The 18,094-nt window shown below is 41.2% G+C and overlaps 1 protein-coding gene across 10 annotated transcripts in view; it reads right to left on the bottom strand.

Moving 5' to 3' along the window:
* The window catches only part of LOC129837295 (DNA-binding protein SATB1-like), a 54,420-nt gene extending 36,579 nt beyond the window's left edge, over positions 1-17,841 (bottom strand). For 6 of the 10 annotated variants that reach the window (XM_055903343.1, XM_055903340.1, XM_055903342.1 and 3 more), the window contains exons 1-3: positions 17,517-17,841; positions 3,959-4,203; positions 1,843-2,019 (exon numbers count right to left, since the gene is read on the bottom strand). In XM_055903343.1, the coding sequence (XP_055759318.1) occupies positions 1,843-2,019; positions 3,959-4,178 (397 nt within the window). In that variant the 5' untranslated portion in view covers positions 4,179-4,203; positions 17,517-17,841. Of the gene's footprint in view, positions 1-1,842; positions 2,020-3,958; positions 4,204-5,606; positions 6,671-17,516 lie in introns of those variants that run through there. The other 4 variants (XM_055903346.1, XM_055903338.1, XM_055903345.1 and 1 more) reach the window with 3 other exon arrangements.
* Between the last annotated feature and the right edge of the window lie 253 nt (positions 17,842-18,094).

An 18,094-nucleotide genomic window follows, 5' to 3' on the forward strand; every position in this document is an offset into this window, starting at 1 on the left:
TTGTGTGTGTGTGTGGGGAGAGTGGGGGCAGTGTGTGTGTGTGTGTGTGTGTGTGTGTGTGTGTGTGTGTGTGTGTGTGTGTGTGTGTGTGTGTGTGTGTGTGTGTGTGTGTGTGTGTGTGTGTGTGTGTATGGATGGAAGGGGGGCAGCTTGTGTGGGGTAAGCTGTGGAAGAAGCCAAATCATAGCAGGGCCAGTTGTATAGTTCGTGGAGCGGGCATGTGCATGTGTGGGTGTGTGTGCGTGCATGCCTGAGTTTGTACGTGTGTGTATACAGTTGAAGTCAGAAGTTTATATACACGTTAGCCAAATACATTTAAATTCAGTTTTTCACAATTCCTGACATTTAATACGAGTAAAAATGCCCTGTCTTAGGTCAGTTATGATCAACACTTTATTTTAAGAATGTGAAATGTCAGAATAATAGTAGAGAGAATGATTTATTTCAGCTTTTATTTCTTTCATCACATTCCCAGTGGGTCAGAAGTTTACATACACTCAATTAGTATTTGGTAGCATTGCCTATAAATTGTTTAACTTAGGTCAAACGTTACGGGTAGCCTTCCACAAGCTTCCCACAATAATTTGGGTAAATTTTGGCCCATGCCTCCTGACAGAGTTGGTGTAACCGAGTCAGCTTTGTAGGCCTCCTTGCTTGCACACGCTTTTTCAGTTCTGCCCACAAATGTTCTATAGGATTGAGGTCAAGGCTTTGTGATGACCACTCCAATACCTTGACTTTGTTGTCCCTCAGCCATTTTGCCACAACTTTGGAAGTATGCTTGGGGTCATTGTCCATTTGGAAGACCTATTTGCGAACAAGCTTTAACTTCCTAAATGATGTCTTGAGATGTTGCTTCAATATATGCACATAATTTCCTCCCTCATGATGCCATCTATTTTGTGAAGTGCACCAGTCCCTCCTGCAGCAAAGCACCCCCACAACATGATGCTGAAACGCCTGTGCTTCACGATTGGGATGGTGTTCTTCGGCTTGCAAGTGTCCTCCTTTTTCCTCCAAACATAACGATGGTCATTATGGCAGTTATGGAACAGTGGTTTCTTCCTTGCTGAGCGGCCTTTCAGGTTATGTCGATATAGGACTTGTTTTACTGTGGATATAGATACTTTTGTACCTGTTTCCTCCAGAATCTTCACAAGGTCCTTTACTGTTGTTCTGGGATTGATTTGCACTTTTCGCACCAAAGGACGTTCATCTCTAGGAGACAGAACGCGTCTCTTCCTTAGCTGTATGACGGCTGCGTGGTCCCATGGTGTTTATACTTGCGTACTATTGTTTGTACAGATGAACGTGGTACCTTCAGGCGTTTTTCTGAGGTCTTGGCTGATTTCTTTTGATTTTCCCATGATGTCAAGCAAAGAGGCACTGAGTTTGAAGGTAGGCCTTAAAGTACATCCACAGGTACACCTCCAATTGACTCAAATTATGTCAATTAGCCTATCAGAAGCTTCTAAAGCCATGAATGCCATGAATGAATTTTCCAAGCTGTATAAAGGCACAGTCAACGTAGTGTATGTAAACTTCTGAAGCACTGGAATTGTGATACAGTGAATTATAAGTGAAATAATCTGTCTGAAATAATTGCTGGAAAAATTACTTGGAAAAATAAAGTAGATGTCCTAACCGACTTGCCAAAACTATAGTTTGTTAACAAGAAATTTGTGGAGTGATTGAAAAACGAGTTGTTATGACTCCAACCTAAGTGTATGTAAACTTCCGACTTCAACTGAATGTGTATGTGTGTATGTGTGTGTATCTGCGTGTGTGTGTATGTGTGTGTGAGCGGGTCATCAATAGAGTGGGGGCTTGTGCCAGTCCTACCTTTCGCTTGTGCCGCCGAGCTGTGCGAGTAGCCCAGTGACAGAAGGGCCATCTCAATGAGCTGGTTGAACAGCATGTCTTTCCTGACGAGCACAAACTCGGCGTGCTCCTCCTTGCTGTCAAACTCGATGGGGCTCTCGTAATGCTCCACCACGCAGAACACAGGGAGCATGTTGCCTGGAGAGACACAGAGCAACACAGCGGGGGCTCAGACATGACAAATGGTGACCTTCAATGGGGGGATTAATATTACATTTAGACACAGCTGATACAGTCAGACTACCTCTATTCATGAATGAATGAATGTCAGTGCCATTCGTCATATCAGTGACATCATAATGATAAATATTACATCGTTTTTTATTAGAATTTCCTTATTAGCGTTATTCACATTGATAGAACTAGTAGTGGTAGTAGATGTGGGGGTACTGTGATTTTAGTTATTCAATCATGATCAGTGACATCATGATTAGAGTAATGATTTTAATGTCCTTAGTCATTATTAATGATATCATTATTCGATTTGAACTAAAGTCTAAATAAATTGAATGTTGTTCAGATGAATCTTGGCCTATCTCAGCTTTTAACCACTTTTTGACTGAGATCTGTTGATTCATTGTCAAGGAGCTTAGATCACATTAGACTGCTTCTGCCTCTGCTGTCAACCCCATATCACCTTCCCATGATGCACCGCTCCAAATCCCAACACTCCAGTGCGCCCTGAGGTTTACTAGTCTGTGTAAACACTGCACTGATATTAGGTAGAAAACGAGGAATCCTTGTCCAAAGACGTTGCACTGTGCAAATTTCAAATTATACCATTTGGGTTAAAAACGTCTTTTGATGTTTCGGTGACTTAAGTTTCGGAGCATCATAACTTTTTTGTTAAAATGTTCCTCTATAGCCTTCAGTGGTGATGATATGCAGCACATTATTCATGGAGTTTGAGCAGTTGTAATGAACCATATTTCTAATGTCCTGCATCCTGAAGATGCAAACATCTCTGACAAACAATCAATGAACGGGGTAATCACCAGCAGGTGCCAGGGAATGTGCTGAAACGCTGCTTCTCTCCCTGATTTTAATAGATAGAGATCTAACAATAAAGACTGCTGTGTAGGTTCATTTCGGGATCAATACAGCCTTTGTTTTCATGGAGCGGAGAAAAGCCCATGGTAAATATTATTCAGCTCAAACAATGCCCACTGTGGCCATGCGAAACTTCAGTAACAGACGCTTCTATAAATTTCACAATTTCCTCTCGAAAAAGGCTAATAAATATGCTAGAACATTCTGAAAAACGCGAGGATAGAGTGATGTAGGGCCTGAGGATGATGATTGGGGAGTAAAATTGAACTTTCTCAGCTGGTGTTTTGCAACAAATGAGACAGGAACCAACTAAGTAACAGCGCATCAAGACACTCAACGCAACATTCTATGGTTGCAAAGTCCCCACAAACACCGCCGAACAAACAGACGAGACATAACGGCCAACCGCTAGTAAACTCATGAAAATCTGCAGGTCTGAATGCTCGTATCTAGCCCCAAAAATTCATAAAATAATAACATTATTCACGTAATGACCAGGCCAGTAGTTACTGTATATAAAAAAGCTATATGTCATCATCTCAAAATAAATGCCCCTTAAGTGGGGGACCTACATTCTCTATAATAAACAACAACAGGAGAGAAACAGTGACGCAGTGTTATGCAGAATAACACAGTAATAATTCTCAAACGGCTTCAGTATAAACAATGGGTCTTCGTAGATAGGCCTAAGTGTGGGTGTGTGCACTAAGATGACTAAGGGAAATTTAAATCGGTTTGCACAGGAAGATGTAAACAAAACCATGACAACATGACACTTGTGAACCATGAAGACATTATAATTGTAAGCACAGACAGCACACACACACACACACACACACACACACACACACACACACACACACACACTTACGACATTCCACCTCTCTCCCATCTTGCCAAACACACACAGGCCAAAATTTGGGAATACTTGTACTGAGGGTCCTTTTGAAGTGTCTGAGGGTTTATATTTTGCTATCTCACACACCTACACACATAAACACACACCACCCTGACCAGTGTCACTCACCCCTCTTGTGGCAGTTCTTGAGGAGGTGTCCCGAGGGTTTGTAGGGTACCCCGGCCAGCTTGGCCCCCGTGCTGCCCAGGCGGGCCCTGCCCAGGGGGCTGCCGTTCTGTTCCAGCCGGGCCAGCTTGGCTGGGGGGGCCTTGGAGTCGCGGTCGCCCATGCTGTTGACCAGGTCACAGTTCTCCTTCCCCAGGCACGCCTCGCTGAGATGGTCCATCATTCTCAGCACCTCTGCTCACTATCACCTGGGAGGAGATAAGACAGGGACAGTCTGGGTGTTAACTAGCTGGCAGGACATTAGGGGTTTCATGGACATGTAAGGCCTTCACACAGTAAGCACATCATATTCAAATGCATGATATGAAGTATGCCAAATTATCTTTTTAGGGTTGATTGTTTGGACATTGAAAAGGTTAGAAAAAAGAGGGTGATAACTTGTCAACATGAACATCTATCTATGGGAAAAAGCACATAACAATAACATAACAGTTACAACAATAACTGCCAATTTTGTGCTTTCATTACTTGCCACTCACAATGTTTCGTGCCATCGTAATGTTCCCATTTTTCAGAGCATGTATTATGTATGTCTGTCCCACTACGGATTCCCATATGGTGGGCAAACAAGCCCATTTTTGTGCAAACACATTAATTTGCAGAAAGATTCCACTCCGATGATTACTGCAGTTCACAGCACAAGCCCACAAGCCTTGCAACAGTGAAGTGAAGGCTGAGAGAGTAGAGCTAAACATATTCAGCCTGAGTCACTTTCAGCACTCCCCCCCCAAAAAAAATTACCAGACAGGCTTTGTGGGAAAAAAAGCATAAAAAGGCAAAGGACCTGAAGAACATTGTTATGACAGAGTGGTATCACATGTGCCTAAACAGGACATGATATGAGGAAGACACATTGTGTGGGAGGTCTCTTTAAATTGCTCTTTAAATTTATGAGAAGACTACAAAATGTGAGGTAAAACTAAATGAAAGCAGTACCATTAGAAAGAAGGCTGACTTTTTATACCGTTGAGCCTATCAGAAATTAAAAGTGCAATCAGAAAAAAGAATGGACAGAGGACAAGGTGAAGTCTGACATGCCGGAAACACCTGATTATTGAAAACACATTTTTAATTTGATACAGCAACCTTTTGGTTACTGGCCCAACACTCTAACCACTAGGCTACCTGCCGCCCACATACACAGCCACTGACTGCAGGAAGCACACAATCAACACCTTGACAGTCTCTCCACAACTGAATGACAGGGTTAAACACCTAATACACACCATTTGCTTAGCAACATTTGAATAAGTATCTGTTATGGTGTTTCATTTTTTTAAATAAAATTAAGGCTACATTCAGTTGGGTTATTATACAGTGTTTACATTCTGCAATAGAAAGTGTTTTATTTTTTTATTTAAACAAAAACTGAACAGGTCAAAATAATGTACCCCCACCTTCCCACCAGCACAGACATGATCATGAACTATCTCATTCATGATATGCAATGAAGCAACTAATTGTTTAAATAGGGGCAACAGAATCCAGACCCGGATATGGTGGAGGTCCAGGGCAGGATTTCTGAATGACCTTTAAAAAAGACAAGCAAGAGTGCAAAACACAAGTTAAGTTACATTTAGGGCAAACCAACCTGAAACTCAGCACTTCAAAACTCGAAAGCATATAATGCAGTCTTGGTGAACGATGCCTTCTTCAAGTTTTGTCAAGGGAAAGAAAACTTCAATGTCTGATGCTTTCTAGGTTTAAATGATAGGTCCTCTACAGAAATGTGTTCTTCTTTTGAAAGATGAAAGGTTGATATACAAAAGAGCAACCCAAATCTATATAAAAGAAGACGTCGAGACAGACTGGGATACGATAACATTGGTAAGGAATTAAGTCTGTACAGTATAGCCTAAATAAATCGAATTATTTGCTCACTGGAAAAATAGTAATTCTTACGTCTTATTAGAAGTAGCGGAGGAAAATAACACCTGATACAATAAACTGGATAACTGTCTCGAGCATAGTCCATCCGTTACAAGTGCAACGAGTTAACACAACGTATCCACCACGATTATCAGTCAGTCGTGAATAGAACATCGGATAGTGATAAGCGGTGCTGAAATCTGTTATTTCTACCAGTCGCGAACAATCCTGATGTATAAACGCATACAAAAATAACGTGTATTCAATAAATTCGGCTTCTCTAGATTTTTTTTTATCGACAATGATCTGCTATCTCATGTAGAGACGATGGCGCAACGATATGCACACCCATGTTAAAAAAGTGCGATTTACTTTCCAATGTCGATTTAAGGCTTGCTATGGATGCATAACAGCTGCTTGCGATATTTGTTCTTTCTGTTGGTTTGATTTGCGTCCGGACGGGAGCTCTTCTTTCTTTCTCGCTTTCCCCTTCTGTGTCCCCATTAAATTATGAGTTGTATTGACTCATCACTCCCCTTGCTGGTGCTGCCTGTGCTTTCCCTTTCTCCTCCTCATTTCAAAAGAAAATACCCCTAAAACAAGACGATTTAACCTGCATATCGAGTGCTGAAGGCAGCCACTCGCGACAGCTGATGTCCTGGCGGAGTGTAGAACCTAAAATAAAGTAAAAAGTGCAAAGAAAACAGAGGATGGTGCGATTTCCGGCTGTGCGCGCAGGAATTTTTAATCAGCTTGATTAGAGTGAGGCGGTTCTGCATTTATTACTGAATAACACACACACACATGCACATACACAGAGGCGCACATAGGCTATACATATTCGAGATGCTATGCGAATGGACATTATATAGGCTACAGGAGGAACATGTGGAAATGGTTAAAATAGGCCGATATAAACCGCACATCACTAAAATGCTATCTGAGAGAGCACAATAGAATAACTCCCATGCCGTTTTGGCTATTGATCTACGTCAGTCCTGAGTAGCCTACTCGACCCGTAAGATATTCTTATTGTGCATACAAATAAATAAACAAACAAACAAAATTGGTATCCCGAATTATAATAGGCTGTTTGTTTATTACATGGTTACTATTATTTTCCTGAACTTTTCCCATAATAAGATGAATAATAGCCTACAATAATAATTTAAAAATCCGATATTAGGATTATTGAAGAGAGATGAAATCTGTTAGGTGTGAACACAAGCCTGTTAACTGTGTTTGCATATCACTTAGTGGTGCCTCGTGGCTGAATATGTCTTATTGCTACAGCACACATCATAGAAGTAGAGGGTGGTGAGCAAAAGCTGTTCTGGTGCCTTTCTAAATAGTTTATGTACACAGTGCATTCCTTACACACATGCTACAAGCAGCCCTACACACGGGTGACAACGCAATAGAGAGCATAGCCAATCCTCTACTACTAAAAAGACTTTCCCTGACCACAAATATGACACTGTCCTAACCTCGCACAGGAGAGAGGGGGGACTGGGAGAGAGTCAGTGCGACCTTCCCAAGACCCTAGAGACACACCTCAAGGACATCACTGTCAAGGCAGGTGCCTTACAACTTCTGTTGAACAAAGTATTGTCTATAACGGAAAGCAATGTTGCTGTCTATTCCTATATACATCACAACACAATTATTCTTTCTCAAATGGCAATGTGCACAGCACAGCGATGCTATAAAACATACGTCTGTACAAACAACGTAGAGATAACATCAATTGTCACACAGAATCAAAGAATGTAAATCCTTACAGTTATCCTGCATACCCTGAGATAAAACACTATTCTACATGAAAAGATTGTCAGCAGGGGACAATAAACAAAAACAAATGTGGGTGCAAATACTTTCAGAGACAGACCAAGATATTAGGTACAGTATATCAGGCATGTTGTCAACACAACATGAAAACAAGGCAGTCAGGATTCAGAAAAAAAGCTAAAAAGGAAACCAACCAAAACAGGACGCATTAATACCTTGCAAACCATAAACACAAACTCTATATATGCAGTGATTGCCTACCTCTTTGGTCAAACACAGAGGAAATGTTGCATATAGAAACAAAATGTTGTATATATATTGTAGTATTTAGTCATAAACCATGGTAAGGCCTATAGCTCCCAGAAATGTTAAGTCAAATCATAAATCTCCTCCCACACAAAAAAACCTGTTGTTTTGTCAATAACACACATAGAGGCGAGCAGAAAGAAATATGTGAGGGGAAAAGATTTGTCATAAAAAGTCCAACTCTTCAAAAGAGGGTTTCTCTTAAATTCCTGAGAGATGATTCCTAGAGATGAGACATCTTGAGCTCAGGGAAACTCTTAGTTCATACCTGTTTACGGAGTTTTAAGCCAAGAAGGTGTTACTTTATGGTGTTCAAGCTTTGTAAGCATTGACCCAGCAGTTGACCTGTTTATCGCATACAAATGTGAGTGTTTGATGTTTTTTGATAGAAAGAGCACCCGAGTCACTGTATTCCCAATGAATGTAATGCTGAAAAACGTTTGAGCCCGAAGTAAACAGAGCAAAGTAAGAGTCAGCGGTATCAAGTTGAGGTAGAACACTGTCTTGAGTCAACAACAACACCTAGCTCAATGTCAGTCACTTTCAAAGCAGTGAGTCTGTGCTGCCGGTAAGTGTTGCTGTCCCGGGTCTGTGGCCTGTCACAGGAAACCCATACTGTATGCTCCCATGTTAAAACCTTACCTTCTAAGGTTCAAACTAGTCAGGTGTATTTCACAATTCAATAAACTTAGTAGCCTATCTATAAAATGTTGGGTTGTACAGAGATGTAAAAACTGTCTAAACTGCAAAATTCATACTGCATTCATCAACAGAGTACTGCAGTATTCATTTGTGTTAATCAAGTAAGGTGCATGATAATAAAGATGAAAAGGACAAAGCGATATTCTGGGGCTATTACTATGTTATTACAGTGTTACTACTGGTGATGTAGTAAAATGTACAAGAACAACTATCAATCTTTTTGAGTCAAATCCGTTGCTCATTTCACATGATATCACCTGTAATAGCAGGGTCAAAGTTTTATTTAACACATTGGGAAAATTCCAAGCTAAATACATAAAATGTTTGTTATCAAAATAGTTTTGAGAGACAACACATGCCGCGTTCTCTACATTCGGTTAGGTGTACGTTTTCATATCTGTCAGAGTGGGCATGGACATAGAAATAACAGCGAATGCGAGCTATAGTCGGGCAAATTGTTATCTGCCGTGACGCAAGCAGCCGCTGTCATTTCCACTGTGATTGTGGGAGACCATCAGAGAGCATTGATAACCCTGCCAGCCAGGTTCTGACAATGCCAACAGGTGCTACCACTGCCAGTGACGTTGGCACAAACATGGCTGTGAAAACCCTCTGACATCCAGAAGGGCACAGATTTGCACTGACTACACCACTGAATCAACAGTACTGATTATCAATTAACATATAGGTTTTTGTATCAGAGAGAATAAAATATTTTTCACACTGAAAGGCCTCTATCAATACCAGCTGATTACAAACACACTATTGTGATATATTTACCAGGGCCAAGGCATATGTGTTATTACATGTTTGTAAGAGATGGGTGATGTTATAGCTGAGCTCCTTATTATGAGCAATGGTTTGACATGCACATCTTCAATAAAATAAACGATGTCAATATAATGAATGTCTTTAAAGATGAATCTCTGTTAAATAGTGTAATACTTGAGCCATATGATTTAGTTACAATATTTTACAACACCTACTCATGATCCCTTCTATTGTGCTATCAGCTTTGCCATCTTTTGCACCACCATATTATATAACTTTACAGTTATTATTGCCATATTGTAGCCCCTTCTTTGACCCTCACTATACCATCACATAAAATGATCATGAAGTCCCTTGTTAAATAATGGAGAGAAAATAAGTACAAGGTCAGTTTTAACAACCAGTTTATAATCTACTCTTTAACATGTTAAAATCCTGCCAAAGAAAGTGGCATGAGCGAACGCTGCAATGTTGGCTTAGCGTCTGGGACGACGTGGTTTCTTTGTTGTCCCAGATGCCGAACACGTCATCACACACAGTATGTAGGTGTTGTGATGTCTTCATGCTCACCACTTTAATGGGCATTAATACGATTATTTGGATTATCTAATACAAATGAGTCTGTCTGCGTCTTAGCAGTGTGTGAATACTAACAGCATGGGGTAATGCTGTCAGTGCAGACCTCAGTTTGCTGTGTAGGATCTGGGATATATGAAAGCACACAAAAAAAGAGGGCACTAATAAGCGAATGAGGAATTCAATAATCTGTGTATTATTAATATTGGTGTGAATGTGTCAAAACATTATTATAGTACATGCACAAATTCCCTCTCCACTAATGAGATATTGCTTATACGGTAGTAGGTATTTGCAAGAGTGTGTTTGCATTGAGAGTGTGTAGACAGCAAGCCAATTACCAAAGTCACATGAAAACTTGAAGAGGATAGTGTTCGGTGCAAATTGTTTTAGTTGAAGGGACATTTCCAGCAGTACTGCATGGTGTGCCACATATACAAATGAACTATTACTAAAAAGTAATGATTTAGTAACTGAGAGATCCTTTGAGTACTCAGTCGTTAAGCAGTGAACCTGAATATGCAAGATATTCCATATCAGCAATGGATAGTGTTCTTTAAACTGAACGAGTTGTAGGCTCTCTATTAGGCCCTGATAGTCAGTATGCTTTTGAATTAAAAGTGAAAGAAGGTAAAATTCTGATTTGGCAGTGTTGTGTCATCGTCGGAGAAGGAGAGTGAGATTCAAATGAACACCAATGTCCAAAATAGAACCGGACGACGTCCCTGCCCACTTACTGGAAGACCTTTTCACTTTTCTCTGAACAGGCCTCACAGTATGTGTCAAGTCGTAGACGCCAGCATCAAAGAGTAACAGAAATGAGACGGTGACGATTTTGAGAAGCCACGTGCTCTTACAAAATATACTATTTTGCCTCACAGAACGGACCTCTGACGCCCACCGCTAGGACGATGTGTGGTGTGCACTGTCCCCCCACACACGTAAACACAGGTTTCTCAGTATCCAAGAGTGAGCTGGTCTCGGCTCTGTGTCTGTCTGGGCCTATATGCATCGTAAGGTCAAGACCACTGTCCCGAGCCACAGCAGCCGTAGCGACAGTGGTGCCATGACGACGACCGGGCCATGATTAACACAGGGCCAGAGCTGGCCTCGTTTTAGTCTGCCCACAGGAATCTTTATTAATGATTCAACACAAATGATTGTATCCCCGAGGCTGGTGAGAGGACCCTGTATCGGCTTGTTTATCCCCCTTCGCTTTTATCGAATTATAAAACAAATTAGTCATAGAACAATCAACTAGCATCAGTTTCAGGGCCTTGGAAATGACTTTTCTGTCACTGGTTGCAGGGCCAGTGCTCATCACATGACTGAATAATTAGAACTCTAATTTCTGCCTCGTGGATTGCAACACAGCTAGAGAGACAGGGTTGTGTGTTTCGGAAAGCAACACTGAAGATGGCTTTGTCCACACTTTGTTGTTAAGCTACACAGTGAGGGGGGGGGGGGGGGGGGGGCAAAGATGATGCAAAGGATGCCATATACTCTGCTGTGGAGGATACTTGAAAGGACAAAACTACGGTTGGTGCAGGAGAACTCTTAAGAGGGTTAAGTGAATGTGGGCAGGTGATACGAATTTTTACTATGCCCAGTACACAGAAATACTACTGAGCCAACCAATCCATAGGCCTGGGTGGGAGAATTGGATAAGGAGTGCAAACTTGTCAATGCAGTTTTATCTACATATTTTCCTCTGCACATTTAATCTGCAGTCAAAGGATTCATCATTCACCACTGTACAAAACATTTGACAAGGGAATGGTTGAGGTTGTGTTTGTGTGTACAAGAGAATACAGTATCGGTTGAAATTGTTTCATCGGAGTATGTGGGTGGGTATTAACAACCTGATCTTAGCAGGATGCGAATTCCACCAAAGCACTCGGTTCCTTTTTTGTTGCATTATCTGAACAAAGGATTCAGGAAAACCTACACAGATCGGATAATGACAAGCATAAAAATAAAACACAATAAAAAAAAATCAAGAAATCAAAACATATGTTGGGCCTGAAATAAGGTGATTTGAATTATAAAAAGTTCAAGGTATCAGTCAACATGTGTTTGTTATGGTGCCGTGAAGCATGCAAACAATTGCTATTCAATTTTTTACAGAAATGTAATTTTTCCAAACCGTGACAGAATCGACATGACAGACTTTGGTTATTTATCTCTGTGGAAAGACAGGCTCCCCATTCAACCGAACAGTGCTGATTGTGAGGACCAGAAACAATGCAAGCTTTTATCGTTAAGCCAAGGAATCTGGATCAACAGTATGCAAAGCATATGCCAAAATAAATTGTTTTCAACATGCTGGGGCAACATATCCCCCTTTTAAAGGAGTCTCAGATCATGGCAAAATGTGCTGTAACTCTGCAGTTGCATACAAGTGCACATCCAGGGTGGTATGTCTGTAATTGTCAGGCCTTTTTACATTTTTGACACTGAGCCCTGGAATGTGTAAACAATCCCTATTAAGACAAAGACCTAAAACCAAAACTGGTTGCAGCATGTCATCAAAAAGGCTAAGATTCATTGTTACCTTTGTTCTCTATTAGCAATCATAACATACCTATTTCAGAGGAGGTGGAATCCCCAAAGAGCCACACATTAAAAAACGAGACAGGCCTCTTATTTACTGGCGACAGTCTAATAAATGCATTTGCTGGCAGCTAAACAGGTATTTACTCTGCTCCCTACCACAGGTATAATTTCACTGTTTGCTGAGCTGTTATTTCTACAGTGCTAATTATCGAGGGTGGTAAAGACGATTAATGGTTTTACCCTAGATATCAGTCTCAGCACAGCGAGACACAACCCAACTCTAAACTCTCCAAGTACTTGGCTGTATGAATTTTAATAATGTAGAGATCTTCCTAGGTGGTATTTTGAAGAAGCCCCAGACTCTGTTAGCTACACCCTAACCTGAAGCCATCGTTTAAAAAAAATACAAGTCTGGAGGTTTTACCATTTAGAGTCAACATCTTTTTTTTCTTCTTCAGAAACAAGCTACAACTGCAAGAATCTTGAGTGAATAATTCAGTTTCAAGCGTCAGTGTTGTTGAGTGTCGTTGAGCCTTCATCATGTGTTCTTGAGGAGAAGTTCCACATCAGTAGCAAAGAGGAAACCTCTATGATGTACTGTACTGCCTAATTGGTCTCTTAGGGTCAATACATGAACTGAAGACGTTGTTTCCTCTCGCCCACCTATTATGTAAGTTAGTATCTATTACTATGTACTTCCAACCCTACATCCCTTACCACAACTGCTGTTTAACTGCTGTGGGGACCTCATCTGAAAGAGCACTATGAGTTGCACACACTTCTCCTGTCTTCTGTACTGTATGTTAAGAGCAGCAGCCAACGTTCAGCTGAGCCTGCAAAGCCTCCGCTCCCTCAGAATCTTCTCCCGTATGCTAGAGCGACCTGACAAAGGAAGTGGCAATTATTGGAGATGTGAGGCAAAAGTGTCACGAAGATGAGTAGGGTGGAGAGGAGAGGGAGAGCTCCCCTATGTGTGTTTCTAACAGTTCTCAAACAGTAGGTTGATTTCCTGCTATTACAGAGCAGTCAATAACAAAGACGCGCACTACTTTCACTTTGGTGCACTGACAAATATAACCCGACTTTTGATAACCTCAAAAACATCTATAGGCAAAGACAGGCCTCTATAGGCAAAGACAATGTCTTGGTATTTCTTCTGATTTTATTCTTGATAATTGATCGCCTTATGGTCATTATTACATGTCAAAGGAATTTGCAAAAGGGTATGTGAACATGAAACAGTTATGGCACAATGATAGGCTTCTTCTGAGCATGACTATTGGATCTGTCCTGTTAGGTATCTGGACTGTTAGCACTGTGCTCAACATCTGACTTGTGTTGTTCCTGTCAAATGACGTTAAGTAACATATTTTGGTAAAAGATCAAGGAGTGTGTGTGTGTTTGTGTGTGTGTGTGTGCCACTTTCACAACGGCTAGCTAAGTGTTAAGACTGGTTTTAGTAAGCAGAAAGTGAGACTGAGAGGGCTAACAGCAGCGCTCAACGTTCAACGTTCAGTCTTTCATCTTAAACAGGACTTACAAGAAGTGACACGGTCGCTCAAACAGGAAAAGGGCTGTGACATTGTTCTGTGAAATAGTGACCAGATTAACCACAACAGCTCCTCAAACGGTGAGAGATTTTACAAGATACAATCACCTCTATTAAAACCATAACCTGGTTTTCTCCAGCTTGTGCCACTTTGACATTTAAAAAAATGCATGAGCACTACTAATGGCAGGACTATCACACTCTTAGCATACTGGACTATCACACTCTCAGCGTACAGGACTATCACACTCTCAGCGTACAGGACTATCACACTCTCAGCGTACAGGACTATCAAACTCTCAGCGTACAGGACTATCACACTCTCAGCGTACAGGACTATCACACTCTCAGCGTACAGGACTATCACACTCTCAGCGTACAGGACTATCACACTCTCAGCGTACAGGACTATCACACTCTCAGCGTACAGGACTATCAGACACTCAGCGTACAGGACTATCACACTCTCAGCGTACAGGACTATCACACTCTCAGCGTACAGGACTATCACACTCTCAGCGTACAGGACTATCACACTCTCAGCGTACAGGACAATCACACTCTCAGCGTACAGGACTATCACACTCTCAGCGTACAGGACTATCACACTCTCAGTGTACAGGACTATCACACTCTCAGCGTACAGGACTATCACACTCTCAGCGTACAGGACTATCACACTCTCAGCGTACAGGACTATCACACTCTCAGCGTACAGGACTATCACACTCTCAGCGTACAGGACTATCACACTCTCAGCGTACAGGACTATCACACTCTCAGTGTACAGGACTATCACACTCTCAGCGTACAGGACTATCAGACACTCAGCGTACAGGACTATCACACTCTCAGCATACAGGACTATCACACTCTCAGCGTACAGGACTATCACACTCTCAGTGTACAGGACTATCACATTCTCAGCGTAAAAGGACTATCAGACACTCAGCGTACAGGACTATCACACTCTCAGCATACAGGACTATCACACTCTCAGCGTACAGGACTATCACACTCTCAGCGTACAGGACTATCACACTCTCAGCGTACAGGACTATCACACTCTCAGCATACAGGACTATCACACTCTCAGCGTACAGGACTATCACACTCTCAGCGTACAGGACTATCAAACTCTCAGCATACAGGACTATCACACTCTCAGCATACAGGACTATCACACTCTCAGTGTACAGGACTATCACACTCTCAGCGTACAGGACTATCACACTCTCAGTGTAAAAGGACTATCACACTCTCAGCATACAGGACTAGCATACAGAACTATCACACTCTCAGCATCTCAGCGTACAGGTCTATCACACTCTCAGCGTACAGGACTATCACACTCTCAGCGTAAAAGGACTATCACACTCTCAGTGTACAGGACTATCACACTCTCAGCGTACAGGACTATCACACTCTCAGCGTAAAAGGACTATCACACTCTCAGCATACAGGACTAGCATACAGAACTATCACACTCTCAGCATCTCAGCGTACAGGTCTATCACACTCTCAGCGTACAGGACTATCACACTCTCAGCACACAGTCAGCAGTGGAAAGAAAAAAGTTTACGCTCTAGATTAGTCAAATCAACTTCTTCTATAACATATTGCATAGGCTAGTTAGAAATATTAGACACACAAACTTTTGCTCCTGTAAAAGGATACTTAAAACTTAACAATAAGATTACTTAAAACGTAACTATGGTAAATGCAATTCCCCATATCATGCTGATTTTACCTGATGTTCCTGTGGAATAATTGTTTTAATAAATAAATATTTTCCAATTAGCATTATTTTACTAATATTAGCTGATATAAAGATACCATGACATTTTTCAGGGCTGAGACAACAGACAGCTTGTTTACCTATTGGTGATCAGTGAATCAGATCAGATTAATCTAAGTCAGCAGCAATGCTAGTGATTATGGCTTGTCAAGAATCCAAGCCGTACTGAGATATATGAAAGAGACTGTCGAACCTGAACAAAACCACAACACAACTATGCCCACACAATCTCACATTGGCACACTACAACTTCCCATAACTGCCCGTACACACACACTCATCTGGATCTTAATGAAAACACCTTATCAGCACAATTACAAAAACTTCAATTAGACAAAAACTCAAGGCCATCATTACTACTTTTACCCAATATGCTCACTATCAGTTGCAATACATGTTGTCAACTCAACCATTGCAAAAGGGGATATTCAATATGTTCGCAATCCACTTTATTTCTTAATTTATTATTTTAGTTCCATTAGGATACAATGCTTATGAAGCAATTATTGATTATGAAGCAATTATAAAGCAATTCTTAATAAAGTGCAGCGTTAGATATATAAGTAGTACGGTATAATAACTATGTTCTCTGACTATTAAAGATCACCTATTGTTTGAATCCTGGAAAATGTAAAGTTATCTGGATAACTATCTTAAACTATATGGATTCATTGGAATGTGTGAGTTCTGTCTTAAAATAAGCATAGACTCAAGTTTGAACGATTAGCACTTGACTTCATAAAACACCAATTGGCAAAAAAAGGAGGGGGGGTGGCTATCATGGCCTGTTGGTAAAGGGTAATAGACTACTTAGCCTACTTGTTATTAACACGTGATGCAAATTGTCACGTTCAGAATGTATATAATTAATCTAACAGCATGTCAAACAATTGACGCGACAGAAAAAATGACTTTTGTCAAAGACACTGTTATCTATGCCTATATACAGTTGTATAACAATAAAGGTGGCTAATGTTTTTCTATTGGGGTTATTCCAAGACATCACTCAAAACAAATACTGGTCATGTAAGGCATTTTTCTAGCCAAGTTTGCAGGTAGCCTATAGGCTACATCACCGAGCTGAAAAGATAAGGAAGCACAGAGTTGGTGCGTTCCCTCAAGATGGGCAATGTACATGAATCGGTTTAACCTCATTCATGGATGCCTATTAAGTCTGGAATATGCCAAGTTATTATTTACAACTGAACTAAACGCGACACAAAAGTATATACATTTACATATTATAGCCTATTGTAGTATTTCATCTATAGCCTATCATAAATCATGCACTCAGAACGTAGAGATTGTCTTCTCTAAAAAGAAGACATAAATGTGCCAATATTTAGATGCATTTTGGCCTTTAGTCGGTTATCGAGAAGGGTCTGAAAACTGTTGGTCAACTGACTTAAACGCTTACTGTCAAAGTCTACTTCCGTTCCTTCAAGGATCACACCTAACGTTACATTTTTTAAATAGGTGGACATTCCAGTCTGTCAGTAGCCTACAAAATAGCAAATAGCAAAAATAAGCAGGTTCTGTTGAATTGAAAAAGAAAAAAATGAATTCAGGAGAAAATGTCACAATACCTTCAAAGTTAGCAGTTACCGTGAAGCCTCTTGTTTTCCATCAAAAGTTCAGAATTCTAATAGAGTCTGCTCCACCTTGACCGATCCAAAACTGCTCGGGAAATTCCTACGGTTGAGAGGAACACACGAGCTGTCAAAACTGCACTCGCAAAGACTGCGCAAAGCTGAACTTCGGAGAGCCAGAATTGAGCGCAAATGCGAGCAACGTGTGCTGCGCGAGTGTGGTAGATTTGAGTAGCGGCATGGGAGGAGGGTTTCTTTGAAAGGGTGGCAGGTAAACGAACCGCCCCTCCCCGTTTCTGATGCTCAAATCGATGATTTGCCAGCTGTGGCGCAGCTTGTCTCGTGCCCCACTTTGGTTTTTACAACGCTCTTCTCCCGGCGCGCTCTCCAGGGTCTCCAGGGAGCTCGACGCGGGAATAGCAGATAGGAGCCGACTGCCAGGAGAGCGTTCACACTCATTCATTTTCATATCTACACGCCACATGTTTGGGTGTCAAGAAAAACGACTGATAATATAAAACATTGCGTGTTCATAAGATACATTTGTTTGAGGGTGCGCATAGCCTCTTTTTAAC

The sequence above is a fragment of the Salvelinus fontinalis genome, chromosome 38 (assembly GCF_029448725.1).
Source record: "Salvelinus fontinalis isolate EN_2023a chromosome 38, ASM2944872v1, whole genome shotgun sequence".
Classification (NCBI taxonomy): domain Eukaryota; kingdom Metazoa; phylum Chordata; class Actinopteri; order Salmoniformes; family Salmonidae; genus Salvelinus; species Salvelinus fontinalis.